Source organism: Schistocerca piceifrons, chromosome 6 (genome assembly GCF_021461385.2).
Source record: "Schistocerca piceifrons isolate TAMUIC-IGC-003096 chromosome 6, iqSchPice1.1, whole genome shotgun sequence".
In the NCBI taxonomy this organism is placed as follows: Eukaryota; Metazoa; Arthropoda; class Insecta; order Orthoptera; family Acrididae; genus Schistocerca; species Schistocerca piceifrons.
Window position 1 is genome coordinate 87,726,762 of NC_060143.1, and position 21,080 is coordinate 87,747,841.

The 21,080-nt window shown below is 41.6% G+C and overlaps 1 protein-coding gene across 3 annotated transcripts in view; it reads left to right on the plus strand.

Moving 5' to 3' along the window:
• The window catches only part of LOC124802582 (lipase 3-like), a 150,283-nt gene that overhangs the window by 44,082 nt on the left and 85,121 nt on the right, over positions 1 to 21,080 (plus strand). For 2 of the 3 annotated variants that reach the window (XM_047263453.1, XM_047263452.1), the window contains exons 2-3: positions 3,522 to 3,637; positions 15,678 to 15,861. In XM_047263453.1, the coding sequence (XP_047119409.1) occupies positions 3,530 to 3,637; positions 15,678 to 15,861 (292 nt within the window). In that variant the 5' untranslated portion in view covers positions 3,522 to 3,529. The remainder of the gene's footprint in view (positions 1 to 3,521; positions 3,638 to 15,677; positions 15,862 to 21,080) is intronic. The other variant, XM_047263454.1, reaches the window with a different exon arrangement.

Below are 21,080 nucleotides of genomic sequence, written 5' to 3' on the forward strand. Positions count from 1 at the left end.
TGAGAGTAAGACGATAATGGATCTCGAAACAGGAGTTTTATTACAGAAGGTAGTGGTGGCATTGTAAAGCTAGAAGAAGTTAAAAATTCGGAATTTTGTCGTAAATATTGTCAACTCATTGAACTTAAATGTGTTGAACCCAAGATATTACACATAGCTGCTGAATTTAGTTTAAATGACTCATCTCATAAAAAGGAAGCAGAATCAGGTGACAGCATTAGTTCATAAAGTAGCAAAATCTGAGTATCTCTCGATTGAGCACCTATGGTTGTCAAGGTATATGCGAGTGTTTGAAAAAAAACCTGGTGTGATAAAAGATTAGGAGTATCACATGGAAGTTTATCCTCATAAAACATTTTGTAGAATACATTATTCTGTGCACTGGTCGAAAAAGGAAGGAGTGTCCAAAGCGATGTATAAAACTCTACGCTGTAAAATAATAGTACCATCCTGTTCTACCTTTAGCAGTCCCTTGTTAGCCATAGCTAAGCCTGATGGAAGCATTCACTTGGTCTAATTTCCAACTTCGCTGGATTGAATATCGTCCTATGGGCAAGTAAAGCTATGTAGAAACTCTAGGAAGTTCATTGCCTTTGTCTTGTATGGAAGAAGTTACCAGTTTCAAGTTATGGCTTTCACATTAAACGCGAGTGGTGCTATCTTCATCGCAACACTGAACATTGTATTAGGACCAGAACTACTATATAAGGTTACTTGAAATGTAGATGTTTACTGATAGCCACTAAAACCTGGAGTGAGCATATAGTATTACTTGAAAGAGTATTTAAGAAAGTTGCAGTGTATGGTGTTAGGTGAAATTCTTGGGGCACGTTATAACAACTTTCAAAATAAAACCTGACCTAAGAAAATTACATGTGATTAGAAAACAGTTAAAATTGTTCTAAGGGTCTCGTGTAATTTTTTAGTGGTTTTGTTCGCGGTAGTTGATGACAAACAGCAGCCGTCAGTACCAACATCCACTATAAGTTCTCGATAAACGGCTAATAATCTGAGATTGCTCATGTATACTTAACCGAAGTAATAGAGATTTTGTAACGTTCTAGATAAAGATCACAAATGTAATTGATAAATTTCAAAGTGTGATATCTGCAAAGACTTGTTTGAGACACTGTTTTGACAGTGTTTACAGAATTATACGAGGTTAATCATTAGAAGGAAATTGTGTTACACAACTGTGTTTCAAGAGAGTTATAATGCTACGTTGATATTCGCTCATATCATCACGGTATTAAAGAAGTGTAAAACTGAAGTGAAGTGCACATCGGAAATAGCAGACACTAAACTATAAATCTGCGTTTATTTCATGTTGGATAGTAATTGTAACAGTTTTAATTATGTTATACTACTGTTACATGTACAAATGCTAGAGTGCTGTAAGTTGTGCACCACAGATTGTGACATACAGATGCTGGCAGCTTGCAGTTCAATTGGACAGAAGTCATCGAGAAAGGGCCCCACTAGTGTCTCGTTTCACATAACCGCCAGCTATACACCTAGTGACTCAGCTATCTGGCACAACGTGGCAGATTGCTGTTTTTCTTCTAGAAAGGTCGGGTCACATAACCACCAGCTATAGACATAGCAGCTCAAGTCATCTGGTAATCAAATTCCATGTACCAAGGTGTCTGGTATCCAGAGTACAACGATTAAACATTGTAAATTCATGACATAAATAAATGAGAATTGATGTTTAAGCTCTGATAACTTAAAAAATGAAATATATAATATTAGATTAAGTAACTGAACGTTTTTAGTTGAGCAACCTGTTAATGTTCAAATAGAACTTAGAAATGAAATACTTAATCTTGGTGAGCAAAACTGCCTAGGCTCAATAATCCTAATTAGTATACTTGACAATACTTGTTGAGCGATGTGTTAATCTCATAAGGTTTAAGAATAAAATAATTAAATAAAGACGTTTCCGAGAGCTTACGAAGTATTTCACTGTCGTAGTGGTTCCTTTGGGACTGAGGCCAGCGAAGCAAACAATCGCTGCCCCCAATCCAGAGGGCAATGAAGCCTCTCTTACTCGGCCTCAAGCCGCTCAGTTCAAAGAACAGTATGAAGAATTAATGATTTTAAATAGGTTTATTAAATATTATTTAATAAAGAGTAATTAAGATAACTAAGAGAATATGAGCTACAGAATCTAAAACACATTCGTTTTTTGTTTTTCTAATATTATAAATAACCTGGAATCTTTTGCTTTATTCTATCATTGTCGTCAGTTTTGTTTCGAGGCGTTCATGTTGGCTCGTGTGAGCACTGATCTATGTTTCTGTGTTGTCTAAAATACACTGAAAAAAGGAGTTTCAGTATTTCATTTAGAAAGTGTGTAGTTAGTGGCCTTAATTTGTTTATATTAGAGAGACTAAACCTAATCAAATACTGAAGTAATGTGGATGGATTTTGTAAAGAATAGCAAGAGAAGTGTTTTTGCACTAAGATAGGCTAGATTTTTTTATAAATAATTAATACTCTATCGTATGATACGCTGCAGCGCTACAGTCAATTGTCTGAGTAATATCGATTGCATTCCACTCAGGCTACGATCTCCGCATTGGATTGTTCTGTTCAAAACCTTTGAAAAAAAGAAAAAGACTGACGCGAATGATAGCTATATTTAAATAATGGGTTGGGTTGTTTGGGGGGAAGAGACCAAACAGCGACGTCATCGGTCTCATCGGATTAGGGAAGGAAGTCGGCCGTGCCCTTTCACAGGAACCATCCTGGCATTTGCCTGGAGCGATTTAGGGAAATCACGGAAAACCTAAATCAGGATGGCCGGACGCGGGATTGAACCGTCGTCCTCCCGAATGCGAGTCCAGTGTGCTAACCACTGCGCCACCTCGCTCGGTATTTAAATAATAGTTGAGATTGAACATTTTAGCAAAAAACAGAGAATATTAGCATACACGTTTCCTGCCAACTATGATAAAGCGAGAAAATTACAGAAAAATAACATTGTGGTTTCTCTCAAGATATACGACTGACACACCGGGCTAGAACTTTACGAAAGCTTCACTGAGAACCACGTACGAAGATTTTTAACTAGGCTAGGCCTGTGACGCCTCCTTTATTGAGATATCTGCGTATCAGTCGCGCCCGTGAGACACAATTAAACAAGAAAGTACGAGAATCGTGACAACGAGCAACGGACACCACGACGATGACGAAGAAAAAGACGACAGATGGGAGACACCGATTCAGACCTGTTACACTACTGCCCCTTGGTATAAATTCTGTAGTCATTTTATGTAGATTCCTCGAATGTTCGTAGTTTTTGCGTGTTGTATCTGGCCATGGTGGCTGAGTTACTGCATAACACAAAAACATCGAGAGTTACAAATCGCTGGTATTTCGTAACAGCTGGGGAGCGAACGTGTGCAAAATTACTGCCCCCCCCCCCTCTTTCCATTACTACGTGAGTGCAGTTAACAGTTAAATACTGGTAGCACGGAAGGCCGACTAGTGACAAAGAACTGGTGTTCGACTTTCAGGGGTCGCCATGGAAGCGGTGAGCATGCTGGCGGCAGCGGCTGCCCTGCTGGCCCCGGGGATCAACTGGACTCTGCCCAACGAGCCGCCCGTGGACCCAGCCTTGCTGATGACCACCGTAAGTACGTCCGGGCGCTGGGCGCCTCCTTATGGTTGATTAAGCTTCCTTTTCCCACTCATCTTGTGCTTGGCGGTTGCGGCGTCCTCGTTAGTTGCCTGTATTGCCGCCCATGGTAACATATGTTTTATGGAGAGAACCCCTAAGCAGTTCATAGTAATCAGTTTCAGTCCATGTTGATCACCATAGATCTGTCTCAGTAACCCTGTGGTTCTGCCTTTTGTACCATCCATCCATAAAGATTCGAGATTGGTTTTATTCCTAGCGTATAAGTGACATCAGCACAGTGAATACTGTGGGAGCTTGAACTCACAACTGCAAACATCAGACGTTGTCCTCGATGGTGAATGTTCATCGGAGGTGAGGGGTATCATCTGGAGTGCCCCAGGGAAGTGTGGTAGGTCCGCTGTTGTTTTCTATCTACATAAATGATCTTTTGGATAGGGTGGCTAGCGATGTGCGGCTGTTTGCTGATGATGCAGTGGTGTATGGGAAGGTGTCGTCGTTGAGTGACTGTAGGAGGATACAAGATGACTTTGACAGGATTTGTGATTCGTGTAAAGAATGGCAGCTAACTCTAAATATAGATAAATGTAAATTAATGCAGATGAATAGGAAAAAGAATCCTGGAATGTCTGAATACTCCATTAGTAGCGTAGCGCTTGGCACAGTCACGTCGATTAAATATTTGGGCGTAACATTGCAGAGCGATATGAAGTGGGACAAGCATGTAATGTCAGTTGTGGGGAAGGCGGATAGTCGTCTTCGGTTCATTGGTAGAATTTTGGAAAGATGTGGTTCATCTGTAAGGGAGACCGCCTATAAAACACTAATACGGCCTATTCTTGAGTACTGCTCGAGCGTTTGGGATCCTTATCATGTCGGATTGAGGGAGGACATAGAAGCAATTCAGAGGCGGGCTGCTACATTTGTCACTGGTAGGTTTGATCATCACGCGAGTGTTACGGAAATGCTTCAGGAACTCGGAAGGGAGTCTCTAGAGGAAAGGAGGCGTTCTTTTCGTGAATCACTACTGAGGAAATTTAGAGAACCAGCATTTTAGCCTTACTGCAGTGCAATTTTACTGCCGCCAACTTACATTTCGCGGAAAGTCCACAAAGATAAGATAAGAGAGATTAGGGCTCGTACAGAGGGATATAGGCAGTCCTTTTTCCCTCGTTCTGTTTGGGAGTGGAACAGGGAGAGAAGATGCTAGTTGTGGTATGAGGTACCCTTCGCCACGCACCGTATGGTGGATTGCGGAGTAGTATGTAGATGTAGATGTAGATATCAATTCGACCAGTCAATTGTGAGCATATAGTGTTAAGTAGTAGATATGTGAAAGTAACAAACTGTAATGCAGCAACATCGCTAAATCCTGCAAATCAATTGAACAGCATTAGCGAACCATGATTTTAGTTTCAAAACGTAGATTTGTCAGACATGAGTCTGCACAACGCCACCATTTTTTGACGTAAACAACCATCTGCAAGGTTAAAAAAATTATTTTATTATCTGCAAGCACTATTGTTAAAACATCTGGACTTGAGCTATAGTGTTATGTAATATCTGTGAACAAATGCTTTGCGATGAGTGAAAAGCAATCCAGAGGCAATTTGTTCACTCATCTAAGCTAGTAGCTAATTGGTGCTGTATCTGGGTGCACTGTAACGGAAAACATCTGATTCTGCAAACGCACAAACCATCCGTAACGTACAAAATATAATTCGGCAAATTTCAATTAATCGGCTACATATACTGTGAATTTGCTCATACAAGTTTACCTTGGAACATAACGAGAGCTATTCTTGACATGGGTACGAAAAGGGAAAAAAAAAGCATTAAACAGTGTAAGTAATCGGAATTTATGGCACAAGCTGTGAGTATTAGACATAAGGGGGGGGGGGGGGGGGGATGACAACGCATATCTGTACTTTAATAGAGAAATGCCAATACATTCTAGAGACATGATGTCAAGACAAAATTACAGTTTTTCCTACATGGGAACAATACTGTGGCAACAAGAGGCGTATTGGAAAAAACCGGCAAAGAAGCATTGCAAACCATTTAGAAGAAATATTAAAAAATAGCGTATAAGGTAGAATAGGCCGACAGCAAAACGGGTGTTCTGATGAACCAGCTGCCTGAACTATTGCAATAGCTTCATGTACCTCCCTATGAATCGGATTATAAAGTAGGATTTTGCTTGGATTTTTAACAAAGTAGACGTATGTGACTACCTAACATCAAACGATGACTGCTTTGTTTAAGAAAAAGACTACCAGATAAACAATATTGTTATTTGTAAACAACGATAAGGCTATTTAATGTGGATGAATTCCAATTGTAGAATGAGTATATATAACAAATTTGTATGTTAAATCATGAATACAGGAGTGAACTAAGGTATCGATCACCAATTTATGAGTTTTATTATTTTCCCTGATACACGTTTAGTGCTTATAGTTAAACTGACGGTGTTCTAACTGCTGCAGTATGTACTGTGTTCAACGCAAGATGCTGAAGTGTCGTAGCTACGTTCGTCAATTGCGTCTGGAGTATGCTATAAAATAATACTACCACGTTCTGCCACCAGATGAAAGTATGGCGCTGTAAGCAGTCATAATATAAAATGTGTGCTATTGTGATGTCAGTATGCAGTTTGTCATTTGGCAACGCATGATTATTTGTTTTGTGAAGCGACCGTTGGTGTAAATGGTTAAGAAAATTGAAGTTTTCCGTAAGATACGCTATGGCTATTGACAAGAAAGACCGTCCACTGCTGGTAAAGTTCTTTTATCAGAACGGCAGAATAGCAGCGCTGCGTTGTGGGAATATCGCCAACAGAAACAGCGGTGAAAAGGCTTGATATAAATAAATGAGCCAAAGAATTTTGAAGAAACAAGTGAATTAGGTGCTGCAGCAAGGAGATGGAGGTGGCCCATTTCCGTGGCAGTTTAAGTTCCTGTAGCTATAAGCACAGCCAGTGCTCAACCTGTTTCACGGGATTTGTCTCTTCCCTGGTCAACAGTTCAAAAGATATTGAGGCTCATTTTACGGATGACATGTCGCTGACGAATATTCTTTGGATGGACGAGGAACATTTCACTCGGCATGGTGTTGCGACGCATAGGACTGTCGCATATGGAGTTTGGTGGTTCTACTCCGCCACATGTTGTGCAGGGACATGTACTGCACTGAGCTTATGGGATTACGTGGTGATATTTCATAATTTGCTGATGAGCTCTGGTATATAGTCAGCTGACATAAAACTCGGTACTGTGTAGGTCTTGCTATGGGGAAATGTGTCAGGGTGATGGAATGTTGACAGCGCTTCATTTCTGGAAATATTTCCAACAAATAAGAGATAAATCATACGAAATTATTAGAGGCTGTTTAAGACTTTCAGAAGCTCCCTCCACACATGGTGGCCACTGCAGATGATGGCCCTGGTAGGTGTTCAATCAAGCAAAGGCTGTATATTCCTTGAGTGCTAGGTAAGGGAGCATTAGTCTGCATGCACACACTCATGCAAGCAGCTGCACTGCCTCTCTCTACTAAAGCGATAGCTGGTCAGTGGCGTGCAGTGGTTGGGAACAGTGCAGAAGCTGGGCCCTGTTAGCTCGGTGCAGACAAAATAGATGATGAAAGAAAATTTCCTACATTTTTGCTTCTATTAAGTAAAGACAGTTGTTATTTTTCCTATCCTACCCCAGTGATAGCAGCATCAGCGCAAGTGCAAGAAATTGTTTACAGTGTAATTTAGTTTTAAGAAATGTTCAAATGTGTGTGAATTCCTAAGGCACCAAACTGCTGAGGTCATCGGTTCCTTGACTTACACACTATTTAACCTAACTTACGCTAAAAACAGCACACACACCCATGCCCGAGGGAGGACTCAAACCTCCGGCGGGAGGGACCGCGCAATCCGTGACATGGCGCCTCAAACCGCGCGGCCACTCCAAGCGGTTGTAATTTAGTGATGTCTTGTGTGTGTACCCCAGTGGCCTTGCTGAGGTGGTAACACTGGTGCCTGTCAGGTCACCAAAGTAAGTGGTGTCCCGCATGGTTAACACTCATATGGGTCTGTTGAGTGCTGTTGGCAAGAGGCGTGCACTCAGCCCTTGGGAGAGCAGTCTGCTGACCAAAAGCCCCTCGTAATCCATATCCAGTGATGCCTATTGGCTGAAGATGATGCGGCTATCGGTCAGTATTGTTGCGCCTTCCGCCCCCTGTTCAGACAGAGTTTTTAATTTACTTGTGTGTACATACATGTCTACAGAAATGCTCCTACTTGGATGCTTTTAATTCCCTATTGCTTTTACACATCCACAATAATGTCACTGTGTAACACTGAAAATACAGATACAATCCCTTCTGCGCCTTTCAAATCTTTTAACCATTTAATATCAGTTGACAACTTGTGAAATATTGCTATTTCTCAATCTGTAAGCTTCATTACAGAAACTATATTTAATATGTAATGGCGTATTTATTTGTGAATGTATACAGGGTGGCCCATTGATCGTGACCGGGCCAAATATCTCACGAAATAAGCGTCAAACGAAAAAATTACAAAGAACGAAACTGGTCTAGCTTGAAGGGGGAAACCAGATGGCGCTATGGCTGGCCCGCTAGATGGCGCTGCCATAGGTCAAATGGATATCAACTGCGTGTTTTTTTTAAATAGGAACCCCAATTTTTATTACGTATTCGTGTAGTACGTAAAGAAATACTAATGTTATAGTTGGACCACTTTTTTCGCTTTGTGATAGATGGCGCTGTAACAGTCACAAACTTCTAAGTACGTGCTATCACGTAACATTCCGCCAGTGCGGACCGTATTTGCTTCGTGATACATTACCCGTGTTAAAATGAACCGTTCACCAATTGCGGAAAAGGTCGATATCGTGTTGATGTATGGCTATTGTGATCAAAATGACCAATGGGGATGTGCTATGTATGCTGCTCGGTATCCTGGACGACATCATCCAAGTGTCCGGACCGTTCGCCGGATAGTTACGTTATTTAAGGGAACAGGTTGTGTTCAGCCACATGTGAAACGTCAACCACGACCTGCAACAAATGATGATGCCCAAGTAGGTGTTTTAGCTGCTGTCGCGGCTAATCCGCACATCAGTAACAGACGAATTGCGCGAGAATCGGGAATCTCAAAAACGTCGGTGTTGAGAATGCTACATCAACATCGATTGCACCTGTACCATATGTCTATGCACCAGGAATTGCATGGTGACGACTTTTAACGTCGTGTACAGTTCTGCCACTGGGCACAAGAGAAATTACGGGACAATGACAGATTTTTTGCACGCGTTCTATTTAGTGACGAAGTGTCATTCACCAACAGCGGTAAAGTAAACCGGCATAATATGCACTAATGGGCAACGGAAAATCCACGATGCCTGCGGCAAGTGGAACACCAGCTATCTTGGCGGGTTAGTGTATGGTGCGGCATTATGGGAGGAAGAATAATTGGCCCCCATTTTATCAATGGCAATCTAAATGGTGCAATGTATGCTGATTTCCTACGTAATGTTCTACGGATGTTACTACAAGATGTTTCACGCATGACAGAATGGCGATGTACTTCCAACATGATGGATGTCCGGCAAATAGCTCGCGTGCGGTTGAAGCGGTATTGAATAGCATATTTCATGACAGGTGGATTGGTCGTCGAAGCACCATACCATGGCCCGCACGTTCACCGGATCTGACGCCCCCGGATTTCTTTCTGTGGGGAAAGTTGAAGGATATTTGCTATCTTGATCTACCGACAACGCCTGACAACATGCGTCAGCGCATTGTCAATGCATGTGCGAACGTTACGGAAGGCGAACTACTCGCTGTTGAGAGGAATGTTGTTACACGTATTGCCAAATGCATTGAGGTTGACGGACATCATTTTGAGCAGTTATTTCATTAATGTGGTATTTACAGGTAATCACGCTGTAACTTCATGCGTTCTCAGAGATGATAAGTTCACAAAGGTACATGTATCACATTGGAACAACCGAAGTAAAATTTTCAAACGTACCTAAGTTCTTTATTTTAATTTAAGAAAACTACCTGTTGCCAACTGTTATTCTAAAATTGTGTGCCATATGTTTGTGACTATTACAGCGCCATCTATCACAAAGCGAAAAAAGTGGTCCAAATGAAACATTCATATTTCTTTACGTACTAAACGAATGTGCAATAAAAATGGGGGTTCCTATTTTTTTAAAAAAAATGCAGTTGATATCCGGTTGACCTATGGCATCGCCATCTAGCGGGCCAACCATAGCGCTATTGGTTTCCCCCTTCATGCTAGACAAGTTTCTTTCTTTGTAGTTTCTTCGTTTGACGCTTATTTCGTGAGATATTTAGTCCGGTCACGAGCAATGGACCACCCTGTATAATTGATTGTAATTATAATATAAATATTGTAAATTACTGGGTAATGGTGAAGGAAATTTTGTTTAAGTGTATCAATAGCAAAGACTTAATGGTAGTAGCTGTGCCGTTATTTATATTTGCTTATGGAGTGTCTCTGTCACGCTGCAAACAGAGAGAAGACACTGCAGATACAGTATTGAAAGAGTGCGGAAGTGTTTGTTCGGTGCTCCCACAGACGCAGTGTTCAGCTATGACCGGGCTAATGTAGGCACATCTACTTTATTTATTAGTGAGTATTGAGAGCATGCCTGGAGTGGACAAGTGGAGGAAGCTGCAGTTCCAACTATTGCCTGTCCAATAATTATCCTTGGCTCTGGAGATGACTTTTAGTTCTCAACCACAAGCAGCAGCTCAGGATTGTCGTCGGTTACAGTCTTCATCATTCGTACAACTTCAACATCGTAAGACTGTTAACTAACAGAATATAACTAATACTGCACAAGTATTACCCAACGACATTTCTTTAACAAACTTTAATGACTCACTTTCTTGAACAATAAACTGCAATAGTTAAAACTTGTAGGACAAATGTGTCGTCATTATCCTTGGACATTACTACCAAACAGGGTTCCTCTTCTTTCCATTCAAGCATTGTGTGTCATAAAAATATGAAAACTGATTCACTATTTATTGCCAATTTTGTTTGTTTGCTAATAACCAGTTTCAGTCTAAATTTTGCTACCTCAGTAACTGTTCATTCTTGTATTCCATAACAGAGGCTTAACTAATTTGCAATTTTGAGTATCAACTTCTCTTACTTAAAGTAACCCAAAATTTTGCTGGAGAAACTAATAACTACAGATGTAGCCCAAATTAAAGGTGTGCAGTTTCATTTATTCTGTATTTAGCTTAGCGAGTGACTTTCGCTGGCTTGGTATGTATTTTATTGTTCTTATGTTAAAAGTAAATAAGTTCCTCATTGGTTAAAGTAAATTCAATTCAATCTTTCAATATTTAAAAGTAAATTGCTTGCCTTTTCCAAATTTTGCATTACATTACACTGAGGTTACTGAAAGTCATTTTTTTGTGTAACAAAGCTTCTGTTGCAGTCAGTCATTTATTTAAGCAGCAACTTCTTTTAGCTCTGCTTTCAAAATTTAATATTTCACAATAAGTATTTGCAAACTCTGTGCTTTCTGTTTCATTCATTTTCTTGTCAACTGTTGTGTTGTGGAACAGCGTGACAACCTCCCGTTGCATGCCTGTGATTACTTGCTTGATTTTGTTTGCCATTACCTTTCTTACGATTTTGGATATTTATGCCCGAATGGGCTGGCGACCATTACCCACCAGTAATTTTTGTATTAAGTACTACATGGTACCCTTTCCACCCCATGTGTGGTTCGTGAGCGATTGTACTAAATTCTATCCCTTTCAAATTAACAGTATTAAGTATAGGTTTAGAGTAGATTATTCCTTCAGAAGGGTCTGTTGTAAACTTCCCTTCTACTAACCTCTATTATTTTCCTTCTGTAGCGATAATCTTACTCATAGCAAAATTTCATTAGGCATGCGTGATCATGGTCATTCATATCGCAATCTAATAGGCCGATTAGGAAGAGGGACGTTACAGCTGTGTTAAACTTCTCTCAGGCAGCCTGATAGTGACGTCATAGTGTGTCAGCCATTGTTTTTAACAGACTTATAATATAAAGATAGATTCCTTACAGAGAGACGTTCGCACATAAATAGACATGATTTGTAACACGAGCGTATTTGTTTAAATAATACACTGTAGTAACTTTTATACATTAAGTGATGGAAGATCAGCCTACTTGTTTAAATAATTCATGTGATAACTGTTAAACGTTAAAACATGGTATATTAGTGTATTTGTTTAAATAACACGCTGTGGCAGCTGTTACAGTGATATCCCGTGGTTTAAAGTTTGTTATAATGAACTGTGGTATATGTTAAACGGTTTTAGTCCCATACTTACCATGATCTACTGTGTCTGGTTGACAATGTTGAAAAGTGGCTGAAAGTGAGTGTTTCCAACTGGGAAAAACTGGCAATGTTTCTACAAAAATTTTAACAAACTACTCCAAAAATGTAACAAAGCCTCCAAAACTATAAATAGAAATGGAAGGTGGTCATACATTGGAGTGCTTCCAGAAAATGCCATGGGCAGATGTGATGTCACTAAATTACAATAATTCCGGTAATAGAATAACGCCTTATCATTTTTCACACTTCCACTGCAATGTCAAAGTACTTGACGTCAATTTTTGCCTCGTAATTTGTAGTAATTCAGCCCACCCAACTGGACTAGACAAGAGAGGGAGAGAAGATGATAGTTTTTGGTCATAAATTATCATAATTAAGATTGGATTAAAAGTGTGTGGGTAATAAATTATACTCACATAAATATAACTAAAAGCATACATGACCTGTTTGTTTACATTAAGGTCACAAATTACACTTACCTAGACATAAATTTAAACCACAAGTGTGTGGCTTGTTTACATAAGGCTAAAAGCATCTGGTGGCTATTTTGTTTACATGAGGGCCCCAGCTGCATTATGGGAATGTTTACATAAGAGGCATGCCCAAGTGTCTGGTTTATTTACATAAGGATAACAAGGGTCACATGAAGATGTTGTACATTCTTCCGCTACTCACAGCCTAATGCTCATATACGACAAATTTCCGAAGGTTTAAAAAGGTAGGTGTTTGAAGCACCTACTCGTATAAAACAACGTGGACCCTCGCCTCATACCTAATATTCCTTTTCATTTTTCCTCAATGGAATGCATTATCCAATCAGAAGTATCCAGGCATCCTTATACAATATGGAATTGACCGTGAGATGCCCGCAAGAAGTCTCTATGTGTCCATTGTTATCCTTACGTAAAAAAAAAAAAAAAAAAAAAAAAAAAAAAAAAAAAAAAACCAGCCACTTGGCCATGCCCCTTATGTAAACATTCCTGTAATGTGTCTGGGGCCTCCATGTAAACAAAATAGTCACCATTGTGAAAGAAAGGTGTGAAGTATTCTGTTGACAGTAAAGAAGCAGTGACAGAAGAATGGGTCGATCAAGAGAGTTCATTTACTTCAAATGTGGACACTTCAACCCATTTAAAGCTGCCCAAGTGGACTGTTGGCAATATGATTGTGATAAGGAAATCTGAAGGCACAGCTACAGCTTAACCAAATCAGGGAGACCTCATGTACTGAGAGACAGGTACCAACCAGCATGCGGATGGTAACTGCAAGCAATTGCGTGCAGTCACGGGAAGGAATCACTCATGAATTCCAAAGTGCTACCAGCAGTCCATCTAGCACAATAACTGTGTGTACGGAGTTAGAAAAGGACGGGTTACAATGGCCTATCAGCTCTACATAAGCCACAAGTTTCTGTAGTGAATGCTAGGCGATACCTGAGGTGGTGCAAAGAGGGACGCCACAGGACAGTGAATGAACGTAAATGATGTAGATGGATGAATCATGCTATACCCAGTGGCAATCGGTTGGAAGAGTTTGAGTTTCGTGAATGCCTGGACAACAAGTCATCATGTGTAATGCCTACAAATTAGTAATGAGGAGATAATGTTACGGTATGCGAATATTTTCCGTGGTTAGGGTGTGGTGCCCTTACTACACTTACCAAAACAATAAATGCTGAAGGACAAGAACACGATTTACAGCACTATGTACTTCATACAGTTGAAAAGCAGTTCATGGGCGATGGCTGTTTGTATCAGTATGAGAATGCGTCTTGTCATAAAGCAGTATCTGTGAGACAATGGTTTGTGGACAATAACATTCCCGAAATAGATTTGCCTGCCCAGCTTCCCAATCTGAACCCAATGGAACATCTATGGGACGAATTAGAACGATCACTCTGCTTCAGACCCCAGCGTCCAACATCACAACCTTCTCCAAATTCATCTGTAGAGGTAGAAAGAGCAGTCATTCCTCCACAGAGATTCATCCACTTCATTGAAAGTGTCCCTAGCAGAGTCTCAGCCATCATAAAAGCGAATGTTGGACACACCCCAAAGTAATTTCCAGTAATAGGTACCCAGATTCACCACTGGCAATTAAAATTGCTACACCACGAAGATGACGTGCTACAAACGCGAAATTTAACCGACAGGAAGAAGATGCTGTGATATGCAAATGATTAGCTATTCAGAGCATTCACACAAGGTTGGCGCCGGTGGCGACACCTACAACGTGCTGACATGAGGAAAGTTTCCAATCGATTTCTCATACACAAACAGCACTTGACCGGCGTTGCCTGGTGAAACGTTGTTGTGATGCCTCCTGTAAGGAGGAGAAATACGTACCATCATGTTTCCGACTTTGATAAAGGTCAGATTGTAATCTATCGCGATTGCGGTTTATCGTATCGCGACTTTGCTGCTCGCGTTGGTCGATAGCCAATGACTGTTAGCAGAATATGGAATGGATGGGTTCAGGAGGGCAATACGGAATGCCGTGCTGGATCCCAACGGCCTCGTATCACTAGCAGTCGAGATGATAGGCATCTTATCCGCATGGCAGTAACGGAAAGTGCAGCCACGTCTCGATCCTTGAGTCAACAGAAGGGGACGTTTGCAAGACAACAAACATCTACACGAACAGTTCGACGACGTTTGCAGCAGCATGGACTATCAGCTCGGAGACCATGGCTGCGGTTACCCTCGACTCTGCATCACAGACAGGAGCGCCTGCGATGGTGTACTCAACGACGAACCTGGGTGCACAAATGACAAAACGTAATTTTTTCGCATGAATCCAGGTTTTGTTTACAGCATCATGATGGTCGCATCCATGTTTGGCGTCATCGCGGTGAACGCACATTGGAAGCGTGTATACGTCATCGCCATACTGGCGTGTCACCTGGCGTGATGGTAAGCGGTGCCATTGGATACACCTCTCGGTCACCTCTTGTTCACATTGACGGCACTTTGAACAGTGGACGTTAAATTTCAGATGTGTTACGACCCGTGGCTCTAACCTTCATTCGATCCGTGCGAAACGCTACATTTCAGCAGGATAATGCACGACTGCATGTTGCAGGTCTTGTACGGGCCTTTGTGGATAAAAAAAGTGTTCGACTGCTGCCCTGGGCAGTACATTCTCAAGATCTCTCACCAATTGAAAACGTCTGGTCAATGGTGGCCGAGCAACTGGCTCGTCACAATACGCCAGTCACTACTCTTGATGAAGTGTGGTATCGTGTTGAAGCTGCACGGGCAGCTGTACCTGTACACGCCATCCAAGCTCTGTTTGATTCAGTGCCCAGGCGTATCAAGGCGGTTATTACGGCCAGAGGTGGTTGTTCTGGGTACTGATTTCTCAGGATCTATGCACCCAAATTTCGTGAAAATGTAATCACATGTCAGTTCTAGTATAATATATTTGTCCAATGAATACCCGTTTTTCATCTGCATTTCTTCTTGGTGTAGCAATTTTAATGGCCAGTAGTGTACTTTCGATCGGGTAGTGAGTAAGATCTGTCGGTTCATTATTTTTGGCTAACTCGACGCGCTTGTCATATCGGAGACAGGCAGTTGCAACTGAAACACTTGGAGACTTCTCTTTTACTGGCGGTACGTTTCTGCTGTGTTGCTGGCAGGAGCAGCTGTGCAGGGAAGAGGGCTTCCAGTGCGAGACGCACTCCACCGAGACGGAGGACGGCTACCAGCTGACGGCGCACCGCATCCTGCCAGCGGCGGCCGACAGGGGCGCTGTGCTCGTCATGTCAGGGCTCATAGGCTGCTCCGACAACTTCGTGCTGCGCGGAAGGAACAAGTCCTTGGGTAATTCACCAACGCTCTCATTTACATAACTTCTTTTGCAAACTCATCGCTCCCTCTGCTGGTACACTATGTGTTCAAGTATCCAGACACCTGACTGTAAATGACTTACAAGTTCGTGGCGCCCTCCGTCGGTAATGCTGGTATTCAATATGGTGATGGCCCACCCTTAGCCTTGATGACAGCTTCCACTCTCGCATACATACGTTCGAGCACGTGCTGAAAGGTTTCTTGGGGAATGGCGGCCCATTCCACAAGGAGTGCTGCACTGAGAGAGATATCGATGTCGGTCGGTGAGGTCTGGCACGAAGTGGGAGTTCCAAAACATTCCAGAGGTGTTCTATAGGATTCAGGTCAGGACTCTGTGCAGGCCAGTCCATTACAGGGATGTTATTGTCGTGTAATCACTCCGCCACAGGCCGTGCATTGTGAACAGGTGCTCGATCGTGTTGAACGATGCAATCGCCATACCAGAATTGCTCTTCAACAGTGGGAAGCAAGAAGGTGCTTAAAACATCAACGTAGGCATGTGCTGTGATAGTTGTTGTGTCTAGGCAAGACAGCCTAGACACAATGAGAGGAAGCCGAAAGGCACGCGCTTAAACTCACGCAGGCTGGCGTGAGGTCTGAAACAGGATACGTAACGAATGCTATAAAGAAAAGTACGTAGATGCTGGAATACTTAACTTCAATCCACAATTGGTGAACATTGGTCTTGTTGATACAGTATTATCATCTCAATATAACTTGGTGATGGCGCCTTGCTAGGTCGTAGCAATTGACTTAGCTGAAGGCTATGCTAACTATCGTCTCGGCAAATAAGAGCGTATTTGTCAGTGTGGCGTCGCTAGAAAAGTCGGCTGTACAACTGGGGCGAGTGCTAGTACGTCTCTCTAGACCTGCCGTGTGGTGGTGCTCGGTCTGCAATCACTGACAGTGGCGACACGCGGGTCCGACGTATACTACCGGACCGCGGCCGATTTAAAAGCTACCACCTAGCAAGTGTGGTGTCTGGCGGTGACACCACAATAGTGCCACGCAAAACAACAAGGGGTGCTAGCCCCCTCCGTGAAAAACACGACCACGCAATAACACCACCGCCTCCGAATTTTACTGTTGGTACTATACACGCTGGCATTTGATGTTCACTAGGCATTCGCCATACCCACATCCTGCCATCGGATCACCACATTGTGTACCGTGATTCGTCACTCCACACAACGTTTTTCCACTGTTCAGTCGTCCAATGTTTACGTTCGTTACACCAAGCGAGGCGTCGTTTGCCATTTACCGGCATGATGTGTGACTTATGAGCAGCCGCTCGACGATGAAATCCAAGTTTTCTCACCTCCCGCCTAACTGACATTGTACTTGCAGTGGATCCTGATGCAGTTTGGAATTCATGTGTGATGGTCTGGACAGACGTCTGACTGTTACACATGACGACCCTCTTCAACTGTCGGCGGTCTCTGTCAGCTAACAGGCGAGGTCGACCTGTACGATTTTGTGCTGTACGTGTCCCTCCACGTTTCCACTTCACTATCACATCGCAAACAGTGGATCGAGGAATGTTTAGGAGTGTGGAAATCTCGCGTGCAGACGTATGACGCAAGTGACACCCAATCACCTGAGTACGTTCGAAGTCCGTGAGTTCCGCAGAGCGACCCATTCTGCTTTCTCATGATGTCTAATGACTACTGACGTAGCTGATATGGACTACGTGGCAGTAGGTGGCTACACAATGCACCTAATATGAAATACGTATGTTTCCGGGCGGGGGTGTCCGGATACTTTTGATCACATAGTGTACCATACCAACCTCCATCTCTTCCTATAGTGTGCTAATTTATCAGATCTCTACATATTTACCAGACGCCATGCTCGGTAATTTAATTCTATATGCTTTCAGTTTCTTTAACCGCATTTATCAGTACAACCCATCCAATACAAATACAAACGGTTTTTAGCCTACAACGCTAGACATCTATATGTTCTATACTGATCATAAAACTGCAAAACCGTTATGTCCACCTGTTTGTCTGTTTGAGCACGCTAATCTCCAAAAATCTCTCGATGAATATTTATGGGTTTTCACAGTTAACTAGAGTGCAGGTTGGGGCAATATATAGACTATTTCATCAAAATTGGAACATGGAGAGAAAAGATATTGTAATTTAAAATTTTATCTAAACTCGTCCATTCGTCTTAGTAATTTGAATGTTTAATCATCATGGCATAGTACACCAAAGACCCAATACAAGGCACTGTTAGTTTTTCACAACACTTAGAGCCAATACCCGGTACCTTTAGTCTTTTACTCAGTAGAGATGTATTTTGGGAATTTTAGGTCAGTGACAGATTTAAACAGCACAATCTTATTTTTATGACTGTTGTTGTGGTCTTCAGTCCAGAGACTGGTTTGATGCAGCTCTCCGTGCTACTCTGTCCTGTGCAAGCTTCTTCATCTCCGAGTAACTACTGCAACCCACATCCTTCTATATCAGCTTAGTATATTCATCTCTTAGTCTCCCTCTACTATTTTTACACTCGACTATTCCCTCCAGTACAAAACTGGTGATCCCTTGATGCCTCAGAACATGTCCTACCAACTGGTCCCTTCTTTCAGTCAGATTTTGTCACAAGTTCCTCTTCTCCCCAGTTCTATTCATTACCTCCTCATTAGTTACGTGATCTACCCATCTAATCTTCAGCATTCTTCTGTAGCACCACATTTTGAAAGCTTCTATTCTCTTCTTGTCTAAACTGTTTATCGACAATGTTTCGCAGGTTCGAATCCTGTCTCGGGCATGGATGTGTGTGATGTCCTTAGGTTAGTTAGGTTTAATTAGTTCTAAGTTCTAGGCGACTGATGACCTCAGAAGTTGAGTCGCATAGTGCTCAGAGCCATTGACAATGTTTCACTTCCATACATGGTTACACCCCATGCAACTACTTTCAGAAAAGACTTCCTGACGGTTAAATCTATACTCGATGTAAACAAATTTCTCTTCTTCAGAAACGCTTTCCTTTCCATAACCCGTCTACATTTTATACCTCCCTACTTCGACAGTCATCAGCTTTTTTGCTCCCCAAATAAAATAACTCATTTACTACTTTAAATGTCTCATTTCCTAATCTAATTCCTTCAGCGTCACCTGATTTAATTCGACTACATTTCATTATCCTCGTTTTGTTTTTGTTGATGTTCATCTTATATCCTTTCAAGACACTGTCCATTCCGTTCAGCTGCTCTTCCAGGTCCTTGCTTGTCTCTGACAGAATTACAATGTCGTGGGCAAACCTCAAAGTTTTTATTTCTTCTCCAAGGATTTTAATTCATACTCCACCTTTTTGTTTTGTTTCCTTTACTGCTTGCTCAATATACAGATTGAATAACATCGGGGACAGGCTACAGCCCTGTCTCACTCCCTCCTCAACCACTGCTTCCCTTTCATGCCCCTCTACTCTTATAACTGCCATCTGGTTTCTGCACAAATTGTAAATAGCCTTTTGCTCCCTACATTATACGCCTGCCACCTTCAGGATTTGAAAGAGAATATTCCAGTCAACATTGTCAAAAGGTTTCTCCAAGTCTACAATTTGTAGAAACGTAGGTTTGCCATTACTTAATCTATCTTCTAAGAAAAGTCGTAGGGTCAGTATTGCCTCGCGTGTTCCAACATTTCTACGGAATCTAACTGATATTCTTTATCATGAGCACAACAACGGATTTCCTTGGATAGAATATATGGATTTACAGGTTTTTCTTTATGCATTAAAAACCTAACGACATTATTTTGCTTCTTTCGATAGGTTTTACTTCTTGTGACTTATTTCCTAGGTAAGTTTTTTTTTAAATTATGAACTTATTTGCGGAAGTTTACAGCAGTGACAGATTTAAGCACCACAATTTTATCTTTACAAACGTAGACTAATGTTGAAATTACTTAGCTCTGATCGAGAGTGTGATGCATTATCTCACTCCTCGGAACCCTTAACTCGCAGAGGCTTAAAGTTACCTCTCTCCAACGTAATATCATAGAAGCGGAAATTTTGAAAGGAAATAGCGCATTTGAGTTTTCATCCCCAAATCCAGCTTATTCTTAATAGTTCACCATTTCGCTTTAAACGTGTACGGTTCCCGGTGAGCTTATGTTATTTCATGCTTATAAACAAAGCACAGCGCCAGAAACTGTATCTAGAAGTCGTGGACCTTGGTGTCAGTTGCTGTTTTCATAGCCAGCTGTACGTGGCTATCTCTTATGTTAGTGAAACAACAAGCTCTTCACCCATGTCCTCAATCGTACTTTTTCACACTTTTATACAAAGAAGCTTCATCAGTCAAAAATAAATTCCATGCATAAGAAGTCTTGGACTCAGCCGTAAATAAATATCTGGGCATTGCCAGGATTGCCAGCTGGTGAGAAATAAAAATTGTAAGTAGGCTGTTTAGGTTTTTATGTTGGTAATGTCACGTAGCACTCTGTATGAAAATCACTGACTGAGCTGTGTGCAGTCTGTGGCTGGTTGGCATAGTTGGAATATTCGCTATTGTAGTGTTGGGCATTTGGAAGTGAACAACACGTTGAGCAGTTGGAGGTCAGCCGCCATCAGTGGTGGATGTGGAGAGAGAGATGCCAAAGTTCTGAGAGGTTACTATAGGTGGACGATCTGGACGTGAGTCCACCAGAAAAAGGAAATTTTTAAAGATGGTTGTCATGAATTGATAGATATATGTGATGACTTTTGAACATTATTAAGGTAAATACATTGTTCGTTCTCTATCAAAATCTTTCATTTGCTAACTATGCCTATCAGTAGTTAGTGCCATCAGTAGTTAGAGTCTTTTAGTTAGCTGCCAGTATTGGCGCTCGCTGTATTGCAGTAGCTCGAATAACGAAGATTTTTGTGAGGTAAGTGATTCGTGAAAGGTATAGGTTATTGTTAGTCAGGGCCATTCTTTAGTAGAGATTATTGAAAGTCAGATTGCGTTGCGCTAAAAATATTGTGTGTCAGTATAGTGACGATCAGAATACGTAAAGAGAAAATTGTCTGAGTACACTTATTTTTATTCAGCTGTCTCTGTATCAATCAACGTAAGAGTTTTTTTTTCAGCACTGTCATTCACAATTTTTCAAGGGGATGTTTCAAAATACAAGTGATAGATAGCAGTAACAAATAATTGGATGCTAATGTCCGTCAGATAGTCAACATGAAACTGG